Here is a 22,952-nt window from a genome sequence, read left to right as displayed (position 1 = left end):
TGCACCCCTGGAAAACTGCTCAGGGTGTCCGTGCAGGGGCTGTTGGGGCAGTGAAGGGGGAGTTTAAAGGACTAATTTCTTTCATCCTGTGTTTTCTGCAAGTTTACTACAACAGGAGTACCACAGTGAGCTGGACTTCACCCACCCACCAGCCTGTGATTTGGAGTCAGATCTGTGTTGGTGACATCAGACTCCACATCACAAAACCAGAGAAACCAGAAGCACAGAATCATTTGAGCCTTGAAATTTTATTACCTTGTTTGCATCAACCAGTTATTCCTTTCAGCACCAATAAAAGACAAAAACCCCTCCATATTGTTTAAAATACCTTGTTTTTATCAGGTCTGTGATTGTGGTTTTCTTCCAGGTAAAGAAACCAATGAAAATATTTAAATTTTTCCTTTTTTTTAATACATTTATAACAAAATGTCAGAAGGTGTGTGCTTACCATATAAAAACATTAGGTTCCAGAAGGATACAATACCGAAAAATCATTGAAATAAAAAAAGGTTATTCTTATTACAGGACTTCTAAACCTCAGCAATAATACAAGTCTTTAAAAGCATCAAGATTATATTTAAAACAAAATGGCATGGAAAAGTGAGACCTTCAGTAACAATTTGACCCTCGTAATGGATAAAATTGGGAGGTTTTCAAAGTGCTTGAATTGTATTTCTGTCCTCAACCTGTAGTGCCAGGAGGAGACAAAACTGTTTATTTCTGAGCTGATGATATGTGCTGACACTGCTGTGCTGCTGTGTGATCCAGGGCAGCTCACACACCAAACTGGGGACAGTCAGATTGACTTCATCTGACCACCAAACAAAGGCCATTTAAAAAAATCCTTACTGGATTTCTGTGTTCCTTAAATCTTACTGTCTTACCCACAAGTAGGCCTGAGGGTCTGGCCAGACTAACTGAGAGTGTTTCTGGGATAAAACTTTGTCTGGTACTGGCACAAGGCAGGTGAACTCCTTCTGCAGCCAGCAGGACACATCTCGGGCTGCAGGCTTCTCCTGGAGCCAGGCTCTGGTAGTTCCTGTTTGGGTGTTTTAGGCAGCTTCTGCCAAGTGTCCAGGCTGGGATGGAGTAAAACTGAGCACCCCTGAATGAGTCAAGTGCCTTTTCCCCCAGCATGAGGCTGGGGGTACCTCCCTGGGCTCAGTTGCTCCATCTCTAGGGTGCGTTTTTCAAGTGATCTAAAATTACCGACTTTGTCAGGGCCTGACATCTTCAAAACTCCTGGAATGCTTGGTTTTCAACTGCCCTCTTTGGGCCTTTTGTTCACTTGTTCTACAAGTGCTGTTGGAAAATGCAAACAGAACATGAGAAACAGATGTTTTATCTAGCTTTTATAAGAAGATGACACTTGTCTGTAGTATCCCTGGTGAGGGGCGGGTAATAAACCAAGCATAGTCTTATCAGTTCTTGAAGATGCCTGAAATCCCAGTACAAAGTGGAATAAGCATAGTAGACTAAGCTTAACTTGATTTCTTATAATATTCTACTTATAAATTGTGTCATGCTATCCATAAGCAAAGTAGGATTGACATCTGAAAAAGCTTTCCAGGGTTTGTTCTCCTGGGCATGGTCTCTTTACCCCAAGCCCTGCACCCCCCCTTTTTCTTAATGCAAATATTTTATTCTATAGTGGCTGCCTAAGGCCTGTGATGGTTGATATTGTGCCAGAACAGGCATTGTCTGAGTGGATTCTCTGTGGGGTGTTGGATGGAACTGTGGTGGCTGGAGTGGTTTAGGCAAAACTCATTTTTCTCCTGGAGGTCACTGTCGTGGAAGGGGAAGCCTGTTCATTCCAGCTCACTGCTACAGACACTCTCTGACCCCTGCAAGCTTTGCTGAGGCAGCAGAAGGCACAGGATCAATGCAAAAACCAAGGAGCATCTGTACAGTGATGCCACAATGCTGCACCTCCCAGCATCACTCCCTTGCAAAGCCACATCCCTAAAACAGTACATTAGAACTACTTACACTGGTTAAATGTGTGTGTATTGTATAAGAGAACATTTTACAACTAGCCAGTTCTTTAGCACTGAGGAACTAGGAACATTGAAATCTAAAACAGTTTACTTCAGATTTGAAGAAACATTTCTCAGCATATCTCAAAAGCTGATGAAAGTGGCTGATTTTTTGGTCAGCACAAAGCCACAGAAAGAATTTTAAAGTAATTTAGACCATGGTACTTTTACTGTAAATAATGTAACATTGTTTGGCAGTAGTTTTATGTCTGTATCCCACACAGTGTCAAATTCAGCTCCTGCAACTGATACTTGGTGAAATTGATATCAAATTTTAATTTACATTGTTAGGAAAACTATTAAAAATACCATACTTTGTAGTTAGTCTTACTACTGAGAAATATCTGCTGGACAGCACACAAATTGCTACTGGTACTGTTTGGGTTTTTTAAAAAAGATTAATAAAATACAAGCAAGGTAGAAAACAGGATTAAAAAGCATTGGTTTGGATACAAGTTTTTCTGAATTGACTGGAGCAATAAGAAACCCGAAAAACACACTGCACATATGTGCACCCTCTGTATAAAGACAGACATACAAAGTGGGAAACTGGTGGTGCACAGGGTTAGTACACTAAAGTCTTTGATTCTGTAAACTTGAATTCCTAATTTTATAAAAAGGGGAACTGAGTCTGGTTCAATTTTTGAGTCCGCATGGGTTACACTTCAGACTAGCCCACGGTTTGGCACAGTACACTTTTAAGAGGCAGTCTCTGCTGAAGGAACCCCAGGACTGGAAAACGAGGCATAATGTGTCAAGACCAGGTACAGAGGGAGAGTGTGAGCAGTGGCCTTGCTGCCTCCTTGGAATTAGCCAATACTGTTAGTCCTGTACTCTCATGACTACTACGAGTTTCACTATTTGCAAAATCAGATCTAAGTACAAGTTCTGTTGTTTACTGTAGCTAACTAAGCAAGTTCCAAAAGCTGTGCAGACTGAGATTTCTAATTTAGATCTATTCTGATTTAGCTCAAGCTGATTCACAGCAAGTGTAAACTAAACCAAAACAAGAGCGTCCTCAGGAGTTTGTGGGCAGCGTAACTAAAACAGGTTACTTAATGGAGTACATCTAATATTGGGTTAACTCTTCTTAACGCAGGGTATTTGTAATGCAAGAGGAAATAAAACTAAACTAGAACAGGAAGTCGGCAGAATAAACTAAGTGAGGGTTAAAACAGAAGGGGTCTCATTGTTCTCCCAACAACACAAACCCTCTGAACTTAAATCCCTAAAAAAATGCCGAGTCTCGTTATGGACCTGATTCTCAGGTTTTCATTACTTTTGTTAAGGTTACAGAGGCTGGGTCATGGGGACAAGATGGCAGAGGAGAGCCCTACATTTGAAGAGCTTTAATGGAAAGAACCGTGATTCAGATGGCAAGACCCCCATTCAAGTCTGTGGGTGCATAACAAATGGAGAATCATGTCTCACAGACATCAAAACAGCCTCTGTTCCTGGGAAGCAGTTACCTAAGGCCAAGAGTCACAATTCTGTTCTCTACTCTCCTTCTGGCCACGTTCCACTTCCCCTTTAAGTGTACTGATTCCTTTAGAAAATTGTCAGGTTATTCTGCCTTATCAATCATAATCTGTTCTACACCTTTCCCCCCCCAAATGTTTATTTTTCCTCTATATCTAACATGCATTTTACAATTCATTTCCCATTTACCCTTTCTAGCTAAGGCAGAATGTTGGCCCTGGTGTTACCAATGGTACTACAGGAATCTATTCACTCTACAGTAACATACATATTCCATACCATAATTCAGAACCGTCCCACACATGGGAAAGAAAAAACATTACAGGGAAACTATTTCATCTTAAGGGAATAAGTTGCATTTAGAAAGCTGAAGGCCTGATTCTGGAGTCATCATTCAGACAAAACAGTCCATAATTTCAGTGGGAACACAGCTGGAATGAGGGTGGGACTGTGTTCTTGAAGTCTCAATTCCAAATCTTTTAGTTATCCTTAAATCAGACAGGAAGATACTGGTCTGCAAATTGAAGAGAGTTGTTTGGTTTAAGGTCTACCTGTACTGACAGAAGGGTTCCAGTCCCAGGAGGCTTTGGCTGGGGCTGGTCTGTCCCTCCCTTCCCTGCTGCCCGGTTCCTCTGCCCGGTTCTCTCCGGTGCATGCAGTGCGGGCGCATGCGGCTGCTGCAAGCACGAGCTACGACTGTCACAGGCTAAAGAAAGAGAAAAAGCTGCGGCTTCGTAGTTAGACAAAGAAATGATGCAAAAAACCATTGAGCGGCACTAACTCACAGACTAAGTACAAACTAAATTGTGCTATATATTAGTATAAAAACATGTTTTAGTAAGAATGGCACTGGTTCAGAAGGAATTGGGACTTCCATCTTGGTTCCGTTCGGTCCACAGTGAGAGCATTGTAGTACAGGCCTGCCCTGTTGCCTGAGCCACTTGTGACAGTGGCTTTTGGCCACAGCCCCTTCCATTTCTTCCCTTTTTAGATCCACATTGTTGGTACTTTCTGGGAGTAGCCCAGGTCAGGTCTGGTCATCTTTCCTAACGTGGCACCAGAATAGTTCATTCTTATCCTCTGACATTTTTGGAATATCATTCATGTTTCCCTCTTTTAATCTCTCAGAGCTGGTCAGTTTTAGGGGTCATCCTCTCCCGTAGACACCATGAGACGCATTGCTACTGGAAGGTGGTCTGTCAGGCCTGCCAGCTGGGTAATAAAGCTGAACTCTTCCACTTCCTGCAGAAGGAGAACAAAAGAAAGATAAGAAGCTGAAAAATCTGTCTGTCATTCCACACATCAGAACTCAGCCTCTTTGAACTCCCTTAGTGTATTATAGAGGTGTGGGCCAGCCTGGTTTGGCTGGGCTAATGGAGAACTGCCACTCTGGGCATGGAGTGTGCTGCAGAGGATGAGGTGAGGCACTGGTAGCATGCAGCTGAGCTGGTCTGGATGAAATCTGTTACACCTTCCCTTTCCATTTACAGTAACATCACTGTTGTTCCAGACAGACTCATCTGCAGTGCTGCAGCAGGTGATCCATGTGCAGGGATGGTACATAGAGATGTGAATGAGCTCCTTGTTTTCATCATGGAGCTCTGTACAAGGCAAGGCCCTACATTAGGAAGCAGACTGCACCCTACAAGTTTTCTCTCTAGGTACTCCCTCATGTTAGCTTCTGCCTACATACTGCAGAGTTGTAACTTCAGTAGGTTTATACAGACATTAAAGAATGTCCAGACACTTGAAAACATTAAAAAATATTCAGACTGCAGGCACAGGAAAAGCATCAGGCAAAACAGCTAGGCAAAAGTTTAAAAGGAGTGAAATCAAGGTTGGTTGGTTGTTTTAGAAGAGCAGTACATCTATTAGTGCTGCTGCTGGAATCTTCAAAGCCAACTTTGTTATGTAGTAGCTTTACAAACATGATACCTGCATGCAGAAGTGGAAAATAGCAAAGCAACAGGTCCTCCCAGGAGTATGTGTGTTAAGCCAAGCAGAACAGGCTGCAGTGCCATTCAGAGAGTGTGTTGTGCAAGTTACAGCCTTTTTGGCTACTCTGAAACTCACCACTTTCCATTCCAGGTAGAGACCTTCTTCTGTATAGAGCATATAGTCAATCCTCCTCCCGTTTCCCTTCAGTGATGCCTTCCTCCCCTTCTGACTGGAACCATGGTTCTTGCTGGTGGGATAGACTAAGTATCCTTTCCTTCCTTCTTCACTTTCCAGCACCCTATTTCATTAAAAAAAAAAAAAAAAAAACAAACAAAGCAAGTTTTAATGTTTAAATATTTGCTCATCCTGGCTATTTGTGCATTACCCAGGGGTCTCTCCAAATCCCTGGTGAGGATAATCGTAGTCCCAAAGGACTGTTAAACCTGTAAAGCACATATTTTCCCAAATGTGATTTCCAGTGTGAGGCTGCTCTAACTGCTGACAGTGCTCTTAAAGCCTCATGGCAGGCTTGGTATCACTGGTGCTGTCCTGGAGCTCCACTGAAGCAGGAGAACAAACACTGAGAGGGGAACCTGCTGTCAGTGCTGTCAGGCAGCTCAGAGCCCCTCTGCTGATTTCCAGCACTGCTGAAACTGGAAGTTGTTTCCTGGATTGCATTAGTACAAACCTGAGCATTTTGACACAAACCTCTCCTTTCTGATCAGACCAACTCCTGAAATTACAACATCCAGCCTTACAGACAGGGTATGGCTGAGGACTGGTTTGCAGGAACACACCTCTGGGTACGTGGTGGGTGGTTTTAATCAGCATCAGATTACTGTGTCTTAGACCCCAAGCTCTTCCTTCACTAGAAATGACAGCCTAATTTACTTGATTCCGGTCTGTGACACTGCACACTCCTCCACATGGAGGAGTTACTCAGCAGGTGTGTTAGCACTGCCCCCACCTTGCAAGGAGATTACCTAGCCCAAGGCCACAAACAGAAGCACTCAAAAGTGAGAATTAGTTTTCTAGGTACCAATCCTGTGTTCAAGGAAATAAGATGCTGCTCTCCCATTAAAATACTTATTTTGGGTGCTTAAACATTACCTGTAGGTTTTAAGCAGAAGACTATTAAGGCCCAGAGCAATTCAATCTAACTTTGAACTGAGCCCAGCTTTGAATGTGACCTTGGACCGGGTACCCCACAAGGGTCCCTGTCACTCTGTTCTTACAGTAATCCTGTGCTGTTCTGTGCTGTTTTGCTGTTGTGTTGGATTTTGGGGGAAACTTGTTTTACCCTCCTGTGTCCTATTTAAAAGCTCTGCCAAAGCAGCACCGAGGGGAGCAGCCCCAGCAGTGTGAGCCAGAGCCGGGCTGGGACCCGCCCATGCCCAGGGTGGCAGCAAGTCCAGCACAGGTGGGTGGCACAGCTGTATCTGCCTTAAAATGCAAACTTTCAAAACCACCTCCTCAAAAATCTCCTTCCTTTACTCACCTGCCAAAACCTGAGCCCACGGTTCTGTGGTTTCCCTTGCAAGAGTTGATTATGCCATTAAGGTGCATCAGCTGTTGCAGGAGAAACACTGAGCCGTGAACTTGGGCCCTAGCAGGCACAAAGTCTTTAATTTCACCTTGGGAAAAAAAAAAAATCTTTTTGATCACCTGGTTGTTAAGACTAGACTTGGATGGGTTTTATGGAGCTGGGTTCAAAAATTTTTTTAATGCATACAAGTGAGAGTACAGAAAGGAGGAAAAACAAGGGGCAAGCACTCATGATATGTTTTAATGTGTGAGACTTAGATGGTTGCTTTGTCAGGTTTTGGGATTTCGGAAGGACCTGAGTGGTGGCAGAGGGGACTCAGCATTGGCTGCAGCTGATTAGGTCTCAGTAGTGTTATAATCTCTATGTTTGGGCCAATTGGTATGTTTGAGGTGCACTTGATGTGCTGCAGCAGATAACAATGACAAAACTGACTGTGTAGTCATTTGATCAGAACTTTTCTTAAACCCCCTTTGGATTTAGGGAGGTATTGAAAGTTCGTAGAGCTTATTGTAATCAGTTTATGAAAGTAAACTTTCTTTTATGTGTTGAAAGTAAACTTTCTTTTATGTGTTGCTTTGTTTTAATAAATAACTCATATAAAATTAACTTATTGTCTGCACTCCATTTTGATTCTCCAAAGAGCTCTTGCAAATTATTCACTTCCTTAGATTAATTTTCTAGGTTCAAGGAAGCAAGTTCTTTGATGATACTGACCTCTTTCAAAAATTGTATTTATATTTGGCAAAGCTAATTAAGTAACAAAATAGAAGAAACTGCTGATTAGCTCTGCAGCACTACTGCAAAAAAAAAAAAAGCAAACTTATTTGCATTAATTTAAGGCATGAATTTGTTTCAATTTCAGTTATGTCTTTTAGAAAGTCTGTGAGTGCTGCTATTCACTTAACTAATTGAAGGGAAATATTAATTTCAAATACATGAGGGAAGCAAATTGTAAATGTGTATGCATGTGCTGCTGCTGAGAACTTGCACCTCTCTGTGCACAGGGGTTTGCTCTTTGTCTCTCCAGGAAGTCACACAAGAACAGGACAGGTGGCTCAGCCATGCTGGCAGCTAAACCCTGACAATTTGAGGGAACATTTCTAATCATGACTGAGCACAGCTAAACCAATTTTATCCGAATAACTGTCTTGATTCATAGGATACAAAGAAAAGGAGAATTAAATAACTGGAACTTTGTTTTTCTTGACAGGGTTTCAGTCCCAAATGCCCCAGAACTGGAGTGTGAAAGCCCCGTCCCTGTGTTGGTGGCTTGTGTGCTGCTGACCCAGCTGCAGTGAAGGAGCACCAAGAGCAGTGACTGCAAAGGAGCCATAAAACAAAACTCCTTCATCCCAAACCTCGAGGGACCAGCTCTCATTCTGGCCAGGAGCACCTGAGCTAAGGAAGACTTTTCTCACTGGTATTGAAGCTTTTAGCCCAGAACTGTGAGCCCCTGTCCAGCAGAGGAGACTGGAAAAAAAAATCACATTTAAATTTTTTCTTAGATATGCTGGAATGTGCTGTCCTAGGCCTGCCTCTGGTCAGGATTCAGAGATAAAACTGGCTTTATTCCAGTGCTTAACTTAAAGATGACAGTCATCTCTGTGAGATGGGATTATTTGTGTGCAATTCTTGAAGCCTTTCTGAGCAGAATCTTGTGTGGATTCCAGGACTCTGGCAGGGCCCAGGTTGTTACATCTAGCTAATTAATTGTTTGATAATTGTAAATGACTTGCTCATTATTTGTACCAAGTCTATTGTTCTAGTTTGATGGTTTATGTACACTGTGCTTAACACAAAATACAGAGTTAAGAACGAGATGTTCTGCTGCTTTTATGGCCTATTTATTTTAGTAGTGTGAAATACTTAATTTTATTTATAAACCAAAGAAGAGTGCTGATGAAGAAATACTTCTCAGGATAGCTGACATTGCCAATTTAAATGTCTGTAAAGCTTTATCAAAGTTTATTATGAAAAAATTTGAGAATGGATCAATTCTAGGCAGTACTTTGCTTTGCTGTGTATATGAACAATATTTGTTAGCTAGATAGTGCCCCACAGCCACTGTGCTATTTAACATTTAAAGGTCTTTAAAGCCCAGATTCCATTAATTGCTTTAAATTTCCTGGAATTTCCTTGCAAATTCCCTGTTTGCCAGTCCTTTGCAGAGACAGCAGGACAGGCTCCCTCGGCCTCCCATGGAAACCATGGCTCTCCAGTACAGAATGCACATGCAGAGCCCTGTCTGCCTGCAGAGCTGCAGAAAGAGCCAGGGGAAATTACATTCTCATATAGGTTATTTCATCAGTGCAAAAGAACTATAACACATTGCAGAAAATTGAAAGCCACCTTAGCAGGCAAGAAGTTTTATGTATATTCTGTTCCCAGCACTCAAGGCTATTTTTCAGTTGTGACAGCCAGAGGTGCTGTGCATGCCTAGAGGTAGCAGAAGTAATATTCTTAATTTGTTATTGATTATTTGATGGCTCCCTATTTAATCAGTCATGTATTTGTCAGTGGAACGTAATTGCTGAACACAAATAACTCTTCAGGGAAAAAAACATAATACCCCAAAAGGAATTTTGTGACACATTGTTTGAAGAGGCCACTTTAAAACACAGGGTTTGTTTGGGGTTTGGTTTGGCTTGGTTTGGTTTTCTTAGGGAATGAAGGGGGCTAGGTTTTGGGATTTTTTTTAATTCTCCAAACCTGCTCTTGGAGGCATAAAATAAAATGTTACACCTGCATACAGGTTTGCATTAGCAAACTTGATTGTAGAGTCAAATTACCTTATTTTTGCTTTCCAGAAATCCCTTTCACATGTACTGAAGTATTGGTTTTAATATATGAATAGAAATGTCTGGAAAATTTGTAATCTCTGAAATGTGCAAAGCAGGATTCACTGCAAAAAATTTTTATTTTGGATGTAAACTAAAGCCAAACTTGATGCCTAGAATTCAATTTCTTTGTTCAAAACTGAAAGAAATTTTCAGGGTGTGGCCTCACTTAATACATTCAGCCAAGTGTCCATCTCTGCCATGAAGTGTACTGTGCTTGGTGAATAATTACATCAACTTCCTATATGTACCATTTCCATTATGTGTGTCAACAGAAACATCTGGACTGACTTCTTAATTTAAACACCTTTACCTCTGTAGTATATATTTTGGTAATGCATAGTTGAACATCTTTTTTATATATATATATATATATATATAACTAACATCTGTTAGTCATGATGCTGAGGTATTTATTTAGCACAGTAAACTTGTCTTCATGCTAGAGAAGGTGACAAAAAGATTGCCACATTCATTAAGTGCTGCTCTAAAAAGTACAAAGCTTATTAATTTCTCTCCACTGGCATATTATTTAACAAATTGTTATTTAAGAAATTTATCTTAAGACTTCTGCTATTTAAGATTTTTTTGTATTTCTCATAACTCCCTAGCTCAAGCCACAGACACCTGTTTCTCAGTATCAAACACTCTAAATTTAGAGTTGATGCTGCACTAGGATCACTGGGAGATGCTGAGCCATAATTTTAGTTCTGTCTGCTGTGCAGTTTAGTTCCTGTCTGTGTTTGTGGGCTGGTGTTCTCAGGTGTATTGAACCCTGCAGTGAATGGGTAACTCAGTAGTTGTTGGGCTGGGGCTGGTGTTTTAAACTTTGTGGGGTTTTTATTTAAGAAAAACTACATTTCCTTTTGGCTGCCCTTTGCAGTGCTGTGACCTCAGAACTGACTGCCTGCAGAGACTTTCAGACAAGCTGTCCATGTACTGTTTTTGGGAGTGCTTGGATCTTCATGTGCTGTGGGGCTGCCCAGACAGGACCAGCTCTGGAGACAAAGAGACACTGCCTGCAGCTCTCTCATCCTTCCACCCACTGAAGCCAACCCTATTTGACTTAGAGAAAGTCTCTTTTCCTGCCCCTTTTATCCTCTTCCCCAAACACTCCTGGGTAAAAAATTTGATTATTTGTTTTGTTTTCAGTCCATAAAATACCTCTCAGTCCGAACATCTGAAATGTTAAACAGCAAGCAATGAACTTGCTTTTTTACAGAACTGTCTAAAATGTGTGGAAAGGTTAGGAATTGCATACTTCTGTAGGTTATCTGGGGTGCACACTTCTTCATCATATAATCCTTCAGGATCCAACAGGGTACCTGTGAACAGAAAGGGAGATGTGAATGTCCCAGCATAACTCCTGGGATGTGCCTCTTGGGAAGCTTGCAGAGGCACAGGTGTGGGAGGGAGGGGTCTGCAGTGTGTTCACTCCTCTCTCCAGACCTGCCTCCTACCTGACACCTTGCAAATGTCTCCACACTTCCACTTTCTCAGCCCCCATGACTCTAATTTGTTTTTCTCCTGCCACAGAGTAAAGCCTGGTTATTTCAAAATTCTACTTAACTTTAGTATCTTCAGTTATTAAAGCTCCTCTGGAGAAAGTATTAATTCCTTTTCTAAAACTTCAGTGAGTTCAACTGAGTGTCAAGAGGTATTAATATCTCAGAGTTGCTATAAATCTTTTATAATACAAACCTTACAAACTCGTGGAGTTGATTTGCTTTGTTACATTCTCACTGACAGTATTTATTGAGAACCAAAGGGAAGACTCTGAGCAGAAGCTGCAGACTTTCACTGCATGCACAAAGTACAGAAACAATAAATTGGCTACCTTCCCCTCCAAGTAATCTAGAGATAATTTTAAAGAGACTATTTGGGGAGGGCATTCAAGTAGCATGATGCATGACTTCTAGAATGTGGAATGCAGTTCAAGGTCTCTGGTTCTTAATTATCATTCTACAAGATATTGTTAAAGTCTGTGAAATTTATGGTCTAGAAATACCCCTTATAAATATTTGTCCTCCACCAAACTTCCTGCAGGTCAGCTGAAGCAGCTGCTGCTTGGAGCAGGCTGGGGGTGCCAGAAGGGAGGTGTCCCCACCCCGGGAGCTGGAGAAGTCTTACCGATTGCCCAAGGCTTGTCCTCCCCAGGACCAACTCGACACGGGTCTTTGTAGTGTGTAAACAGAGAATGCTGCTGCTCCAGCTTGTCCTCTGCAGGGAAAGAACAACCCCAGGAAAAGGCACATCAGCTCCTGGTTGTGAACATGTGCACAGCTCTGTGTTCTGCCACAGGAGCAGCACCAAACCCTCGTTTCTCCTCAGTAGAATCCGAAATACACGGGTTTGATTTGAGTCACTTCAGCCACAGCGTTCCTGCACAGCAGGATCTTGCCTCTGTCAGAAATTGCAGCAAATGCTTGCTATTAACAGTGCTTTCCTATGCTTTCTTACAAAGTCTTTTCAGCGGAAGATACTTTTGGTAGTTTTCAGCTCTAAGCTGAAGTGGAAGTGTTTCGGTGTGCCTCCTCCCTCTGCCACTGCCATTGTTTGCTTACACAGTACAAAACTCTTGTTGAGACAGAACACCCCGAGGAGAGCTGGGCTGGCTTCCCAATGGCAAAGGAAATGCCTGCTTGTGGGCTTAGTTACACATCTCAAGTCTGAAGAGAAAACATCAGGCTTTCTTTGCTCTAGAAGAATTCACTGACTGAATGTTTTCCAAGTTATAACAGATCAGAGAAAGGACAGGGGATTGATAATTTGCTTGGGATGTTATCTACAGCATTAAAGCCATTCTAAATATAATCAGCATGACTATCAAATTTTAAATTGAATTCTTCCTAGTTGCTACAGTGCTCCTTGCATTGAAAGCATACAGCCCATCAAGCTCCTAGGATCACTTGGTAAGAAATCCACAAAATTGCACACACCAGCATTTCAAACCCTGAGCAAACCAGCAGGTTCCAGTTCTGTGTGTGCTGCTTATCAACACAATAACCATAGCAGAAAGGCAGTTTGCCTTTGCTGAATGGCAAAAAACCTGCAAAAGCTCCTGAAAACTTCCTCACGGCACTTACAGCTTTTACAAGGCTAAAACACCTTAGCAGCACTTGAAGGCTCTCTCTTGGTAGAATATTCACCTCAGTTTGGAGCTGCTGCTGTTGTGTATTTGCCCCTGTCTATGCCAAGAGCACGTGTGAAAATGGGAAATAAAGTCCAAAACAAAACTCTGAACTGTGAGCTGAGTCTCTCAGAGCCCAGCTCACACACCAAGGATCACAACAAATCTCCTGTAAAAGGCTGGTCTTGCCAAGGAAGGAGCTGCTGCTCTCCCTGCTGAACAAAAAGGTGGAGTGAAGCAGTGCTGTGCTCACAGCTGTCAGCTCGTTTGCCATTTTGTTATTCAGAGTTTTTGTGCAGCTGACTGACAGTTCATCTGGCTCATTACATCTTTCCACCTAGCTCTCAGTCTTGAGAACATGCTCAGAACTGCAAGGAGATTGAAAAACTAATTTTTCAGGGAATCATGGAGTTGTAGCAGATGACTGGAAGTCTGACCCTCCCTAAATTCTGTGTTGCCATGTGGGCAACACAGAGAATTGCTCTTTCTGTCTGAGCAGCCAATTGGTTTGTTTAATGTTTATGGAAAAGTAGAAGATGAAATCTGCCATTTTTCATTTATCCAAGTTTTCCCTTGTTGTATCATACGTCTACAGAATCTCCCTCAAAACCAAGATAGATTAAAAAATATTATTCTACAACAGTGGGACCATGACAAGTCAGAGCTGATGACACAAAACTTTGCCCATCTGATTGGAAGGCTTTTTTTCTTATGCTAAAACATTTAAAACCATAATAGACTTTTACATAAGTCAGTCCAAAGCAACATGACAGTAAGGAACTTTCTGATAACATTCCCACTAAGTGTGAATTCCCTGTACAAATGTTGCCATAATGTTCTGTAAAGCTGGAGGGGAAAACTGAGTTCCAGAAAATTTGTCATAAGCATAAGGTCATTCATAGACCTAAAGATCTTTGAAAACTGTACTGCCAATATAACTAAGAATAGAAGCTTGATATTCATTGAAACATTAATTAGCTGTTGCATCAGTTTGTGGGAAAGGATACAGAAAATCACAAAGAGAATTACAGGAAGCTGATTATTGTTTTAAAAAAACTTAAGATACTCAATTAACCTATAATGCTAGCAAATGTCCCTAAAACAATGAGTAATGTAAAAAGGGAGGAGAGAACTTTAAAATATTGCATTAATCTTGCTTAGTACATATGGAAAGAAAGCAATCCAAAAATAAAGAAAAATAAATAGCCAGCTTAATTCCAGTTTCCAGGCTGGGTGCATTTTAAAGGGGAGGGTGATATAAATGTCAAACATAGCAAAGATGAAAATTAATTTTTATAACCTATTTTTCAGTCCTCTTTAGCAGTAGTTGCAATGTTTACAACTATTATTTCCAAAAGCAAATTGTTATTTTTGCTTTTTCATTAAAAAGACAGCTCAGAATTGCATTAATTATGGTCTGTGCTTCTTGTGAAAGATCTTGGGTAGAGTGCCAACACTTCTCAGGTGGAGAGTCCTGACCATATGTTCTGCCTCACAGCTTCACTCCCATCTCTCTCTCCTGGTGCTGCAGAGCCCATTCATTCTCCATTTGTGATCTGACTGGGCAGTCTCCCATTTCTTTGCAGCAGCTTGTTTATTTCCTGGATGGACACCTTTGCCTCCAGGCCACTCCATCCAGCCAACAACAGTGCAAGAGAAATGGTGAAATCACAGCAGATGTGGCTCTTGTGTCCCCAGCCTGCCTTGCCCAGCACTGCTGCAGCTCCTGTGGGGCAGCTTGGGCAGATTCAGATCTCTCCTTGACCATTTCCTTCCTCTATTCCCTCAAAACCTCACCACCACTGCTGCATTATTCTTCACCCTAAGAAGGGTTTGTCTGACTCCAGCATTCTGTAGCCATCCCTGCTCCCCTCACCAGTGTGAGCACGGGCCAGCACTGGGACCATTCTGAGTTTACTTTGGAGCCTAAGTTGTCATGGATTTACTGTTTGTACATGAGACCTGGAAACGAGTGACAGAAGGGCTGGGGTTTGAGCTGGTGGTCTTTTCTACCAAATTTTGCTAAAATCCTCCATTTCAAGTGTCTGATACAAGTAATGAGATTAGAGGTAACAGTCTGGGGGTGGGGGGTTTAGCTCAGACAATGCTGTTATTTAAATTGCTTCTGGTACAGTTGTTGCTCTCTATCTCAGTTACCTGAGACTTATAAAAACTACAGAATCCCCTGGGTGCTGTTGCCCAATCCACCTGTTCATCCACAAACCCTGATCTGAATTGCTGGATCCCACTTGGGATGCAGCCTGAGCTGCCCTGGGCAGTGTCCCTGGGATGAGCCCCTCCCTGTGCCTGCCCCGTGCTCTGTGTGCAGCATCTCAGTGGTGGCCCCTCAGCCCAGCCTCTGAGCCACTGCCAGGACCAGAGGCTCAGGGTGTCCCCCAGCCCCTCTGAGCCATGTGCCAGCCCCAGCCCAGCAGGGAGCTCTGCTGGGCTGCACAGAGCAGGGAGGCACAAAGGATGCACCGACACAATGCTCTGCGCTCCACACTGGCAATTTAACTGTTACACAGCATAATATTCATGTTTGGAAAAAGCTCCCATCTGTGTGAGTTCACCACCCATTAATTATGGTTTTGTGGATTTCTTTTTCTAGTACCCTCAGCATCCAATTAAAAGAAAAAAACAAATTTCTTAAAAAAACTCAAAAGTACATAGCATCAGTTAATTTTTTTTTCCAAGGCTGATTCAGCAAAGTTGAATTCTCTCTACAGCATTAGTCTTCTATGTCTGCATATAAGTACTGCATCAATTTACTACTTTTTCTCTGCAAAAATCCCATACATGTCTCTCATCAGTAACTAGAACTGTTGAGCAGTAAATGTCTACCTAATTCAAGTAAAGCTAAACCCCTGGATCTGTCCTCGTTATTGCTACCACAAGTCACGAATTATTGCTCTTTGTGCCTTAAAACCCATCATGCTTATTAATTCCACAGAGCTCATGGGATGAGCCAAAGGGAGTAGCTCACACTTAAAGCTCATACCTATTTTAGAAGTGTCTGCAGCAATTAAGTTTTTCCTAGCAAAAGCCAGTCACAATTTAGTATATAGTCACATACTGCTATAATCCACAGGGATCAAGAACATTCCTATTCCTTTTCAGGACTGGTAGACACCAGGAAAACTCAAACCTTATCTTACCAGAGGAGCAGTTATCAAAGTTGAGATCTCCACAGAGTACATCAAAAGCCACCAGCTCCTCTGGATTGGCTGTACTGGAGGAGGAGGTAGATTTTCTGAATTCTGACAGCCAATCTTGAAGCATATCCAGTTGCTCACATCGAACAGTTGTGTCTCCTGTAGCAAACAAGCAAACAACCAGAACAAGGAGTAAGGCCTCCTGTTAGAATGTTACTCAGCCACATATGAGCTATTGGCAGACATCCTGAGGAAAAGGCTGCAAGATAAGAAATGGTGTGGCCAGAAGAGCACTCATAGTGCTGAGCCTGTTAGGAGCTCCATCAGGACTCACACTTTCTGGTGATTTTAAGTATCTCCTTCTGCAACCAGGCACGTCTGAAGAAATGAGAGGACAAGTTCCCTGTGCTGCAGACAACCACCCAAAACAATGATGCTTCTTGTCATAGGAGAATCTACTGCACTACATCTGTAATCAGGAATTCAGAGTTAAAATCCTACTTCAGACAGAACTAGACAGTATGTTCTGGGGTAATTCACTTGATCTTGCTTTTCTTTCTAATTTTTAAAAAGGAATAGCCTTCAAGTGTAAATAGTAAACACACATCAATGGTACATTTAGCTTACTTGTAATGTAGTAGTCCATCTGAGGAAGGGTTCTATTTATGGTCAAGAGGAGAATGCCTAAACTGGAAGTATTTTTTCATCTTTTTAAAGGAACATGTTGGAAACAGGTTTAGGTAGGTGGAAATCCAGAAATAAAGAACAGGATTCTTTTCATCAGTTCTGGGGATTTATGCCAGGATGTGCCTTGTTCTGCATGGAAGGGTTGAGATTGATTGGTTGCCAAATGGAACCATCTGACACACAAACCAGCTCTTTAATCACAGCAACTAACCACACAACTTCAAGCATGTCAGGTGGCATGAAGTCTAACAAGAAATTATTATTGTCTCTCTCTTACAATGATTACAGCAAATCATTTTGATACGGACAAAGGAGCAGAAAGATACATTCTAGAAACAATTCTTTACCATATCATCTTTCCTTTTTTTTTAATTGTCTCTAGGGTTAACAGCTACAGTTTTGCTTGTTTCAGACTTTTAAAGATACATCTAGTAAGAAAAACATTACTTTTCTTCAAAATAAAAGATTTGTTTTCAAATGGCAGAACCAGAAGGAAAAGCAGCAAGCCCAAAATTACTTAGTCTGAGTAGAATTTTACTTTGACATCATTTACTACTTTGTAAAACCTGTTTAGTTATGTCCAGAGCTTCTTTCAGAGGCCACTGTGGAGATGGTGAATATTTAAGCCTGCACCCTCACAGTTTATTAATCACTCATCTCAACTGCATCTGTCACCAGGACTCTTTAGAGACTCTTAAATAGTGAGCTCTGCAACATTAGCACTGTCACTGCATTAGCACACACAGGCTGCAGCCACTAGGGCTTCACCTTCCTACCACTATTACCCTGTGAAAGGTTGGAATTTCAACATCATCTCGGGGCAGGGGTGAGCAGGCAGGTGTTAAAGCAACAACAAAGAATCAGAAATGTTCAACCAAGGATTATTTGATACAATGCTAAATAATTAAAAGATATATTGAAAAAGCCATGACTGGGTAAAGAAGGTTTTAAATAGATTCTGACACTGACTCATCTCTTCAGGCTGGTAATTCCAACAGCAGAGAAACTATTTTTTTTTTCTTCTGTTTATGTTATTCGTAACAAACCTTTACTAGCTGGGCTGTAATATAAAGGCAGATGTGTTTCCTAGATCTATTCCCTAACCTACAGTTTCTAATTACTTGTACCTCAGATTCCCATTGTGCCCTACTCACACAGCCTGGGAAAGCCCCTGCAAGGACAGCACAAGAAAGCCCCACAGTGAAGATGGAGCTGAACAAAAGCACTGGAAATAGGTCATGTGGAATAAATGGAGCCTGGAGCAGGTGACACTCACTACAAAAGGTGTGCGTGACTAACAGATCCTCCCTGCTTAGCTAAAGACAGGGGAGAAATTACAGATTCATGGCATGTGTGAGCTTGTGAAAGGGTCCTCATCCAGCCCAACCCTTCTGCCCAAGCAGGGATCCCCCGCAGCAGGTTGTTCAGGGCCATGTCCAGCCAGGTTTTGAAAATCTCTATAGTTGGAGGCCCCATAACCGCAGGGTAGCCTGTTGTAGAGCTTTGTCATCCTTGCAATAAAAACCATTTTCCTGTGTTTAAATGGCATTTCAGTTTGTGCCCAGTGCCTCTTGTCCCATTACTGGACCCCAGTGAGGAGAGGCTGCCTCCATGCTCCTTGCACCCTCCCATCAGGTATTTACACTTGGACAAGAGCTTTCTCCTCCTGAAGCTGTCCCAGCTTTCTCTTTCCTGGTGAAGCTCATTCAAATTCATGGACTGTCCTCCTTTCGCAACATCTGAATCTTCCTCTCCTGTCTCCTCTCCCTAGGCTGTACTTTTTCTGATCTGCCATTTTTTCCTCACAAGGAACTTTTAAGCATGGTGCTTGTTGACAAGAATGCAGTAAAATCTCATTCCCCACCAAGTCCCAATTACATAAATTGCTTCATTTTCTAAGATGCACTTTTACATTCCTGAATGGCCAGGGATGTTTCACTCATTTTCTGTGTGTTATCCATCTGGCATGGCTTTACCAAATGAGAAATAAAATAATAGGCCCATTACCACATGGGCATAAAACTCAGGCAGCAACCTGTCCCAGATCAGCATGAAAAATACAGCAAGCCCACTTGACTGAAACACAAAAAGGTAAAATTTTCCAACAGAAAAATCTTGAGAATGACAAGAGACACACAGGCAGAATGATGTTGAGTCTGGTAAGATGCATTATTGTTATAGAGAAGCACTAACTGCATAGTGAATACACCTCTCTCTGAGGATGCTGAGCCTTTGTACCAGCCCTGTACAGCTTTTAACCTCAGGGCTCACAGGTAAACCTTGGAGCTCTGGGAACATGACTTCCATCTGTCTTTAGCCAAGAGTGGACTTGTGACAGCCCAGCATCCCTGACTATCCCCACTGGGGGTCACAGGAGTAATTGCCCTTCAGGGCACCACTGGGAGCAGGGGCATACAGCCAGCCACACTTCCAGGACACAAGATGGGATCTCTCTACTGAATCTCTCTAATGAATGGTTTGAATGTAATTGTTTTCTGAGCTTTATATTATCCAGCTCACTGCAGCTCTCAGCAGGTACTGCCTGTATCCACATGCAAAAGTCACTACTCAGGCCCCAATCTCAGCAGCTCCCAATGATCAATAACTTTGGAGATGAAGATAAGTGAACTCATCAAGGCACCCAAGTAGAAGAGAAGCCAAAGTTGCATCCAGCACAGTCAGGGAAACAAACAGTTCAGTAAATACTAACAGAGGAGAACTGGGTAGTAACTCCCAGCAAAGGTTCAACATCTTAAACATTCAGATAGAATCAGTGATCTGACTGCCACCAGAGATTAGCCAAAGAATACAGATTTGTGCTAATTGCTCTGCACTCTTTTCTTCAGTAACTGGCCTGGAAAAATGCACATAATTGTGTCGTGATTGGTTCCTGCAGCCAGCATTTCTGAATTCTCTGAAAGCTCCTTTCAGCTTCAAATTTTGTAGAAGGATGAAAGGGTAATATGGGAAACTTCAGCCAGCATAAATAAATACTTCACCTTTGTTCACTGTAGAATAATCATACTTGCCCTTTCCATTCACTTTGGAAACCCTTGAGTGAAACCCTGGCTTTAGTTAGAACTCAGGAAAGAATTATACACTGACTGCTCTATCCTATTCTGAAAGACATTGGAAGGAGCATTATGGCTGTGGGACAAAGCACATACAGGCCTAGTCACAGGAAATTAAAAGATCTATTGGAGGCAGTGCAGCATGGGATATATTGGCAGGGAACCTGGGGAAGAAGAGCAAAAAAACCTTGCAAAGTGTAGGATGTAAAGCCTAATCACAAGGAAAAATAGTCTCCAAGCCACAAACCAAGGGTTTCCATTCACTGCACTGTCACACCTGACTGTGTGCAGACACCTGCACTTGTAACACTTGTAACCCAATCCAGGGTAGACTGAGGAAATAAAATAAACCAAAGTAAGAACAAAACCCAAAGTCCCCTTTTATTCTACTGGGCTCCTTCTCAGTTGGGTCAGGTCCCCAGCTGAGCACAGCACAGCCAACAACAGCTGAGAGCTGAGAGAGGGCAAGGAGAGAGGAGGGCAAGGACAGGCTGCCCTGCTGGGCACACACAGGCTCTGATACTGCAGCTACAGCTGTAGGATCACTGCCTAAGGATGCTCAGCACTGGAGCTACTCCTAATTGCACCACCACGGTTTCAAGCACTGAGAGAGCTTTCTCAGCTCTGTTTCAGCTCTGTGTAGGCTTGGGAGCCTGAAACAGGGGCCAGAGAAGTCTGGGCTCCCAGCAGCTGGGCTGCCAATGGCTACATTCACACTGAACACAGAACAGGGATGTGAGCAGGTCATGAGACAGCATCCAGCAGGCTGCATCACTTCAATTGGGGTGGAGTAGCTCGAGGCTAACTCTGTCCTGATGGCTTGGTGGGGTGTCTGAGAACCGTGACTCAACAGGCCTCGGGATGTGGGTGGATTCAAGGCAGCAAAACCTGTCCAGAACATTAATCACTGACTAATCAACAGACATAAAAGAGCCATGTAAAATTAACAGCCCTGCAAAATAATTACATCGAATCTCATTAAAGGATCCTTTCATTTGTCACTGAAATGCAACTATTTCCACAATGGAAATAAAGAGCTTCTTCATAGCAGCAACGAGTACCAGGCAGAGACCTGAGAAGAAAAGCTACATCTAATTCTAAATTTTCTTGAAAAAGTTGAGGGCCAGGTCTGAGCAAATATTAATTGCTCAGAGCAGAGTTGAGCCAGCACATACCTTGAGAAAAGCATTAGTAGCTGGCCCCTGATCATAAGCAGTTGGATCATTTCACTTTATACTTATGTAAATATCAGAACTGTCAAGTGTAAGTTTACGTATCCTAGAAGGGAAACCAGGCTGCACTCAGCCACGTGTGACAAGATGATTTAAATGGCTGACCTTTTAAACACTGCTTGTTTTTATAGATACACATCTTTACATCGTTAAACTGGGGGTTTGTATAATTTGTTTAATGCATGAATGTTGTGAATCAAATGATGCAAATCAGAAAGCTCAGCTCTGCCAAACTTACGAACTTTAGTTTTCCATTTCATTACATAAACAAATACGATATATCTAGGGACAGACTCTTAAATCATTGTCTGCTCTAGCTGAATGTAGTTTGAACCAGATAAGCCTAAAAATACAAAGCAGGAAAATAAAATGTTTTGTTTTACCCTTGAACAAACTTTAGGCTGACTTTGAAAGTCGAACATTACTTCCCCTTTTGTCTTCCTTCCCCTCTCTTCCTCTTTAATATTTTAGGGATTTCATAATGTTGTTATCAAGGACTAACTGAGAATACAGGACTAGATAGTAAAAAGGAACAGGACTGAAAACTAGAAACAAAACCCAAAAAACTAAACTAAACTGGAACAGCAATAAATCTCAGCAATCTCACAGTACATTACCGTAAGTTAAAAATAGAAAAGCAGAGAAGGATGTTACATTGTTAAAAAGTAGCTGAAAAATTCATTAATCTTTTTTAGGACCATGCAGTGTCTCTAATGGACTCGAGGGACTGTCAGTTTTGTTCCGTGTGGCTGAGGCAGGGATGGAGGCAGAGCAGCCCCAGAACTCAGGGGTTCTCATGGGTTTGCAGCCCTGGCTGGCAGCAGCCCCCCTGGCAGAGCTGTCCTGCTCCCTGCAGCACAAGGATCACAGCATGGTCAATGAAGGAAGGGTATCCAACACTCTGGCTAAATAAAATGCTGATCATACTCAAAGTAAAGGTCTGTAGATTTGGTTTTTATAACTACACCTACTGTTCAGAGCTGCTTTTAAACATACGACCAAGAGAATTTTCCAGTGAGTATAATAACTTGCTAGTCACTTATGGATGGAGTTTGCAGGTCAAAAGCCAGAGAATGTTGGCTTTTTCCACCAGAAATCAGCAGCTAGAATTGCTGTCCCAACATGTAACTTCTGATTATCCCCCAGTTATGTACAAAGCAATTTTTGTTTGTATGCTGATCTTCACAGTATGGGTTGTTAAATGCTGTTGAGTAACAACGATAGTAATGTATTTCTAAAATAGCAGTATTTGGTTAAGAGGGAGCAAAGAGAAGTTCCCAAGGGATAGTTTTTGTTTGTGCCTCGTAATAATTACTCTGAGACTGTAGATGTGATGGGCTGGGGATACTTGTCTACACTTCTTTGCACTATTGCTCTTGTGCACAAAATTACCACCACAGGCCTGAAAATAGTGACAAAAATATGAATCTTAGGACAGTACCTGCAATAGCTTGCAAGTGAGTGCAGGAAATGTATCCCACAATTCTTTGGTCCTGAGGTGTACTTCCCACTTGCACCTGGAAGGGAAGAAATAAAAAGGTGATTAATGGAAGAGCTCATACAACTCTACTTCCAAGCCCATCTGTGCAGCCTTTTTTACCATTCTTTCCAGACAAGTCTAATTTGAAACCAGAAAAAACTGCCAAACACTGAGGCTTACTGATCTTAGTGGGGCTTGTGGCCAGGGAGCACACTGACCCTTTGCACATCACCATGTTCAGTGTTTTGATTTTGTTTTGCAACACATCAAAAAATGTTACTTTCTCCTGTTTTTGCAGTCCCACTGTTCCCTGTCCCAGCTTTCATTCCTGTGTACAATTCAGGCCCACCACTCAAGTGCC

The 22,952-nt window shown here is 42.1% G+C and overlaps 1 protein-coding gene across 3 annotated transcripts in view; it reads right to left on the bottom strand.

Annotated features, from left to right (window-relative positions):
• Positions 1-229: 229 nt before the first annotated feature.
• SMPD3 (sphingomyelin phosphodiesterase 3) overlaps positions 230-22,952 on the bottom strand; it is a 102,259-nt gene continuing 79,536 nt past the window's right edge. For all 3 annotated transcript variants that reach the window (XM_021535247.3, XM_085589642.1, XM_085589643.1), the window contains exons 3-8: positions 22,553-22,628; positions 16,125-16,280; positions 11,967-12,056; positions 11,098-11,161; positions 5,589-5,751; positions 230-4,757 (exon numbers count right to left, since the gene is read on the bottom strand). In XM_021535247.3, coding sequence (XP_021390922.1) covers positions 4,656-4,757; positions 5,589-5,751; positions 11,098-11,161; positions 11,967-12,056; positions 16,125-16,280; positions 22,553-22,628 — 651 coding nt within the window. In that variant the 3' untranslated portion in view covers positions 230-4,655. The remainder of the gene's footprint in view (positions 4,758-5,588; positions 5,752-11,097; positions 11,162-11,966; positions 12,057-16,124; positions 16,281-22,552; positions 22,629-22,952) is intronic.

This window comes from Lonchura striata, chromosome 11, assembly GCF_050655825.1.
Source record: "Lonchura striata isolate lonStrDom1 chromosome 11, ASM5065582v1, whole genome shotgun sequence".
NCBI lineage: Eukaryota > Metazoa > Chordata > Aves > Passeriformes > Estrildidae > Lonchura > Lonchura striata.
This window is presented reverse-complemented; position numbering and strand designations above follow the sequence as displayed.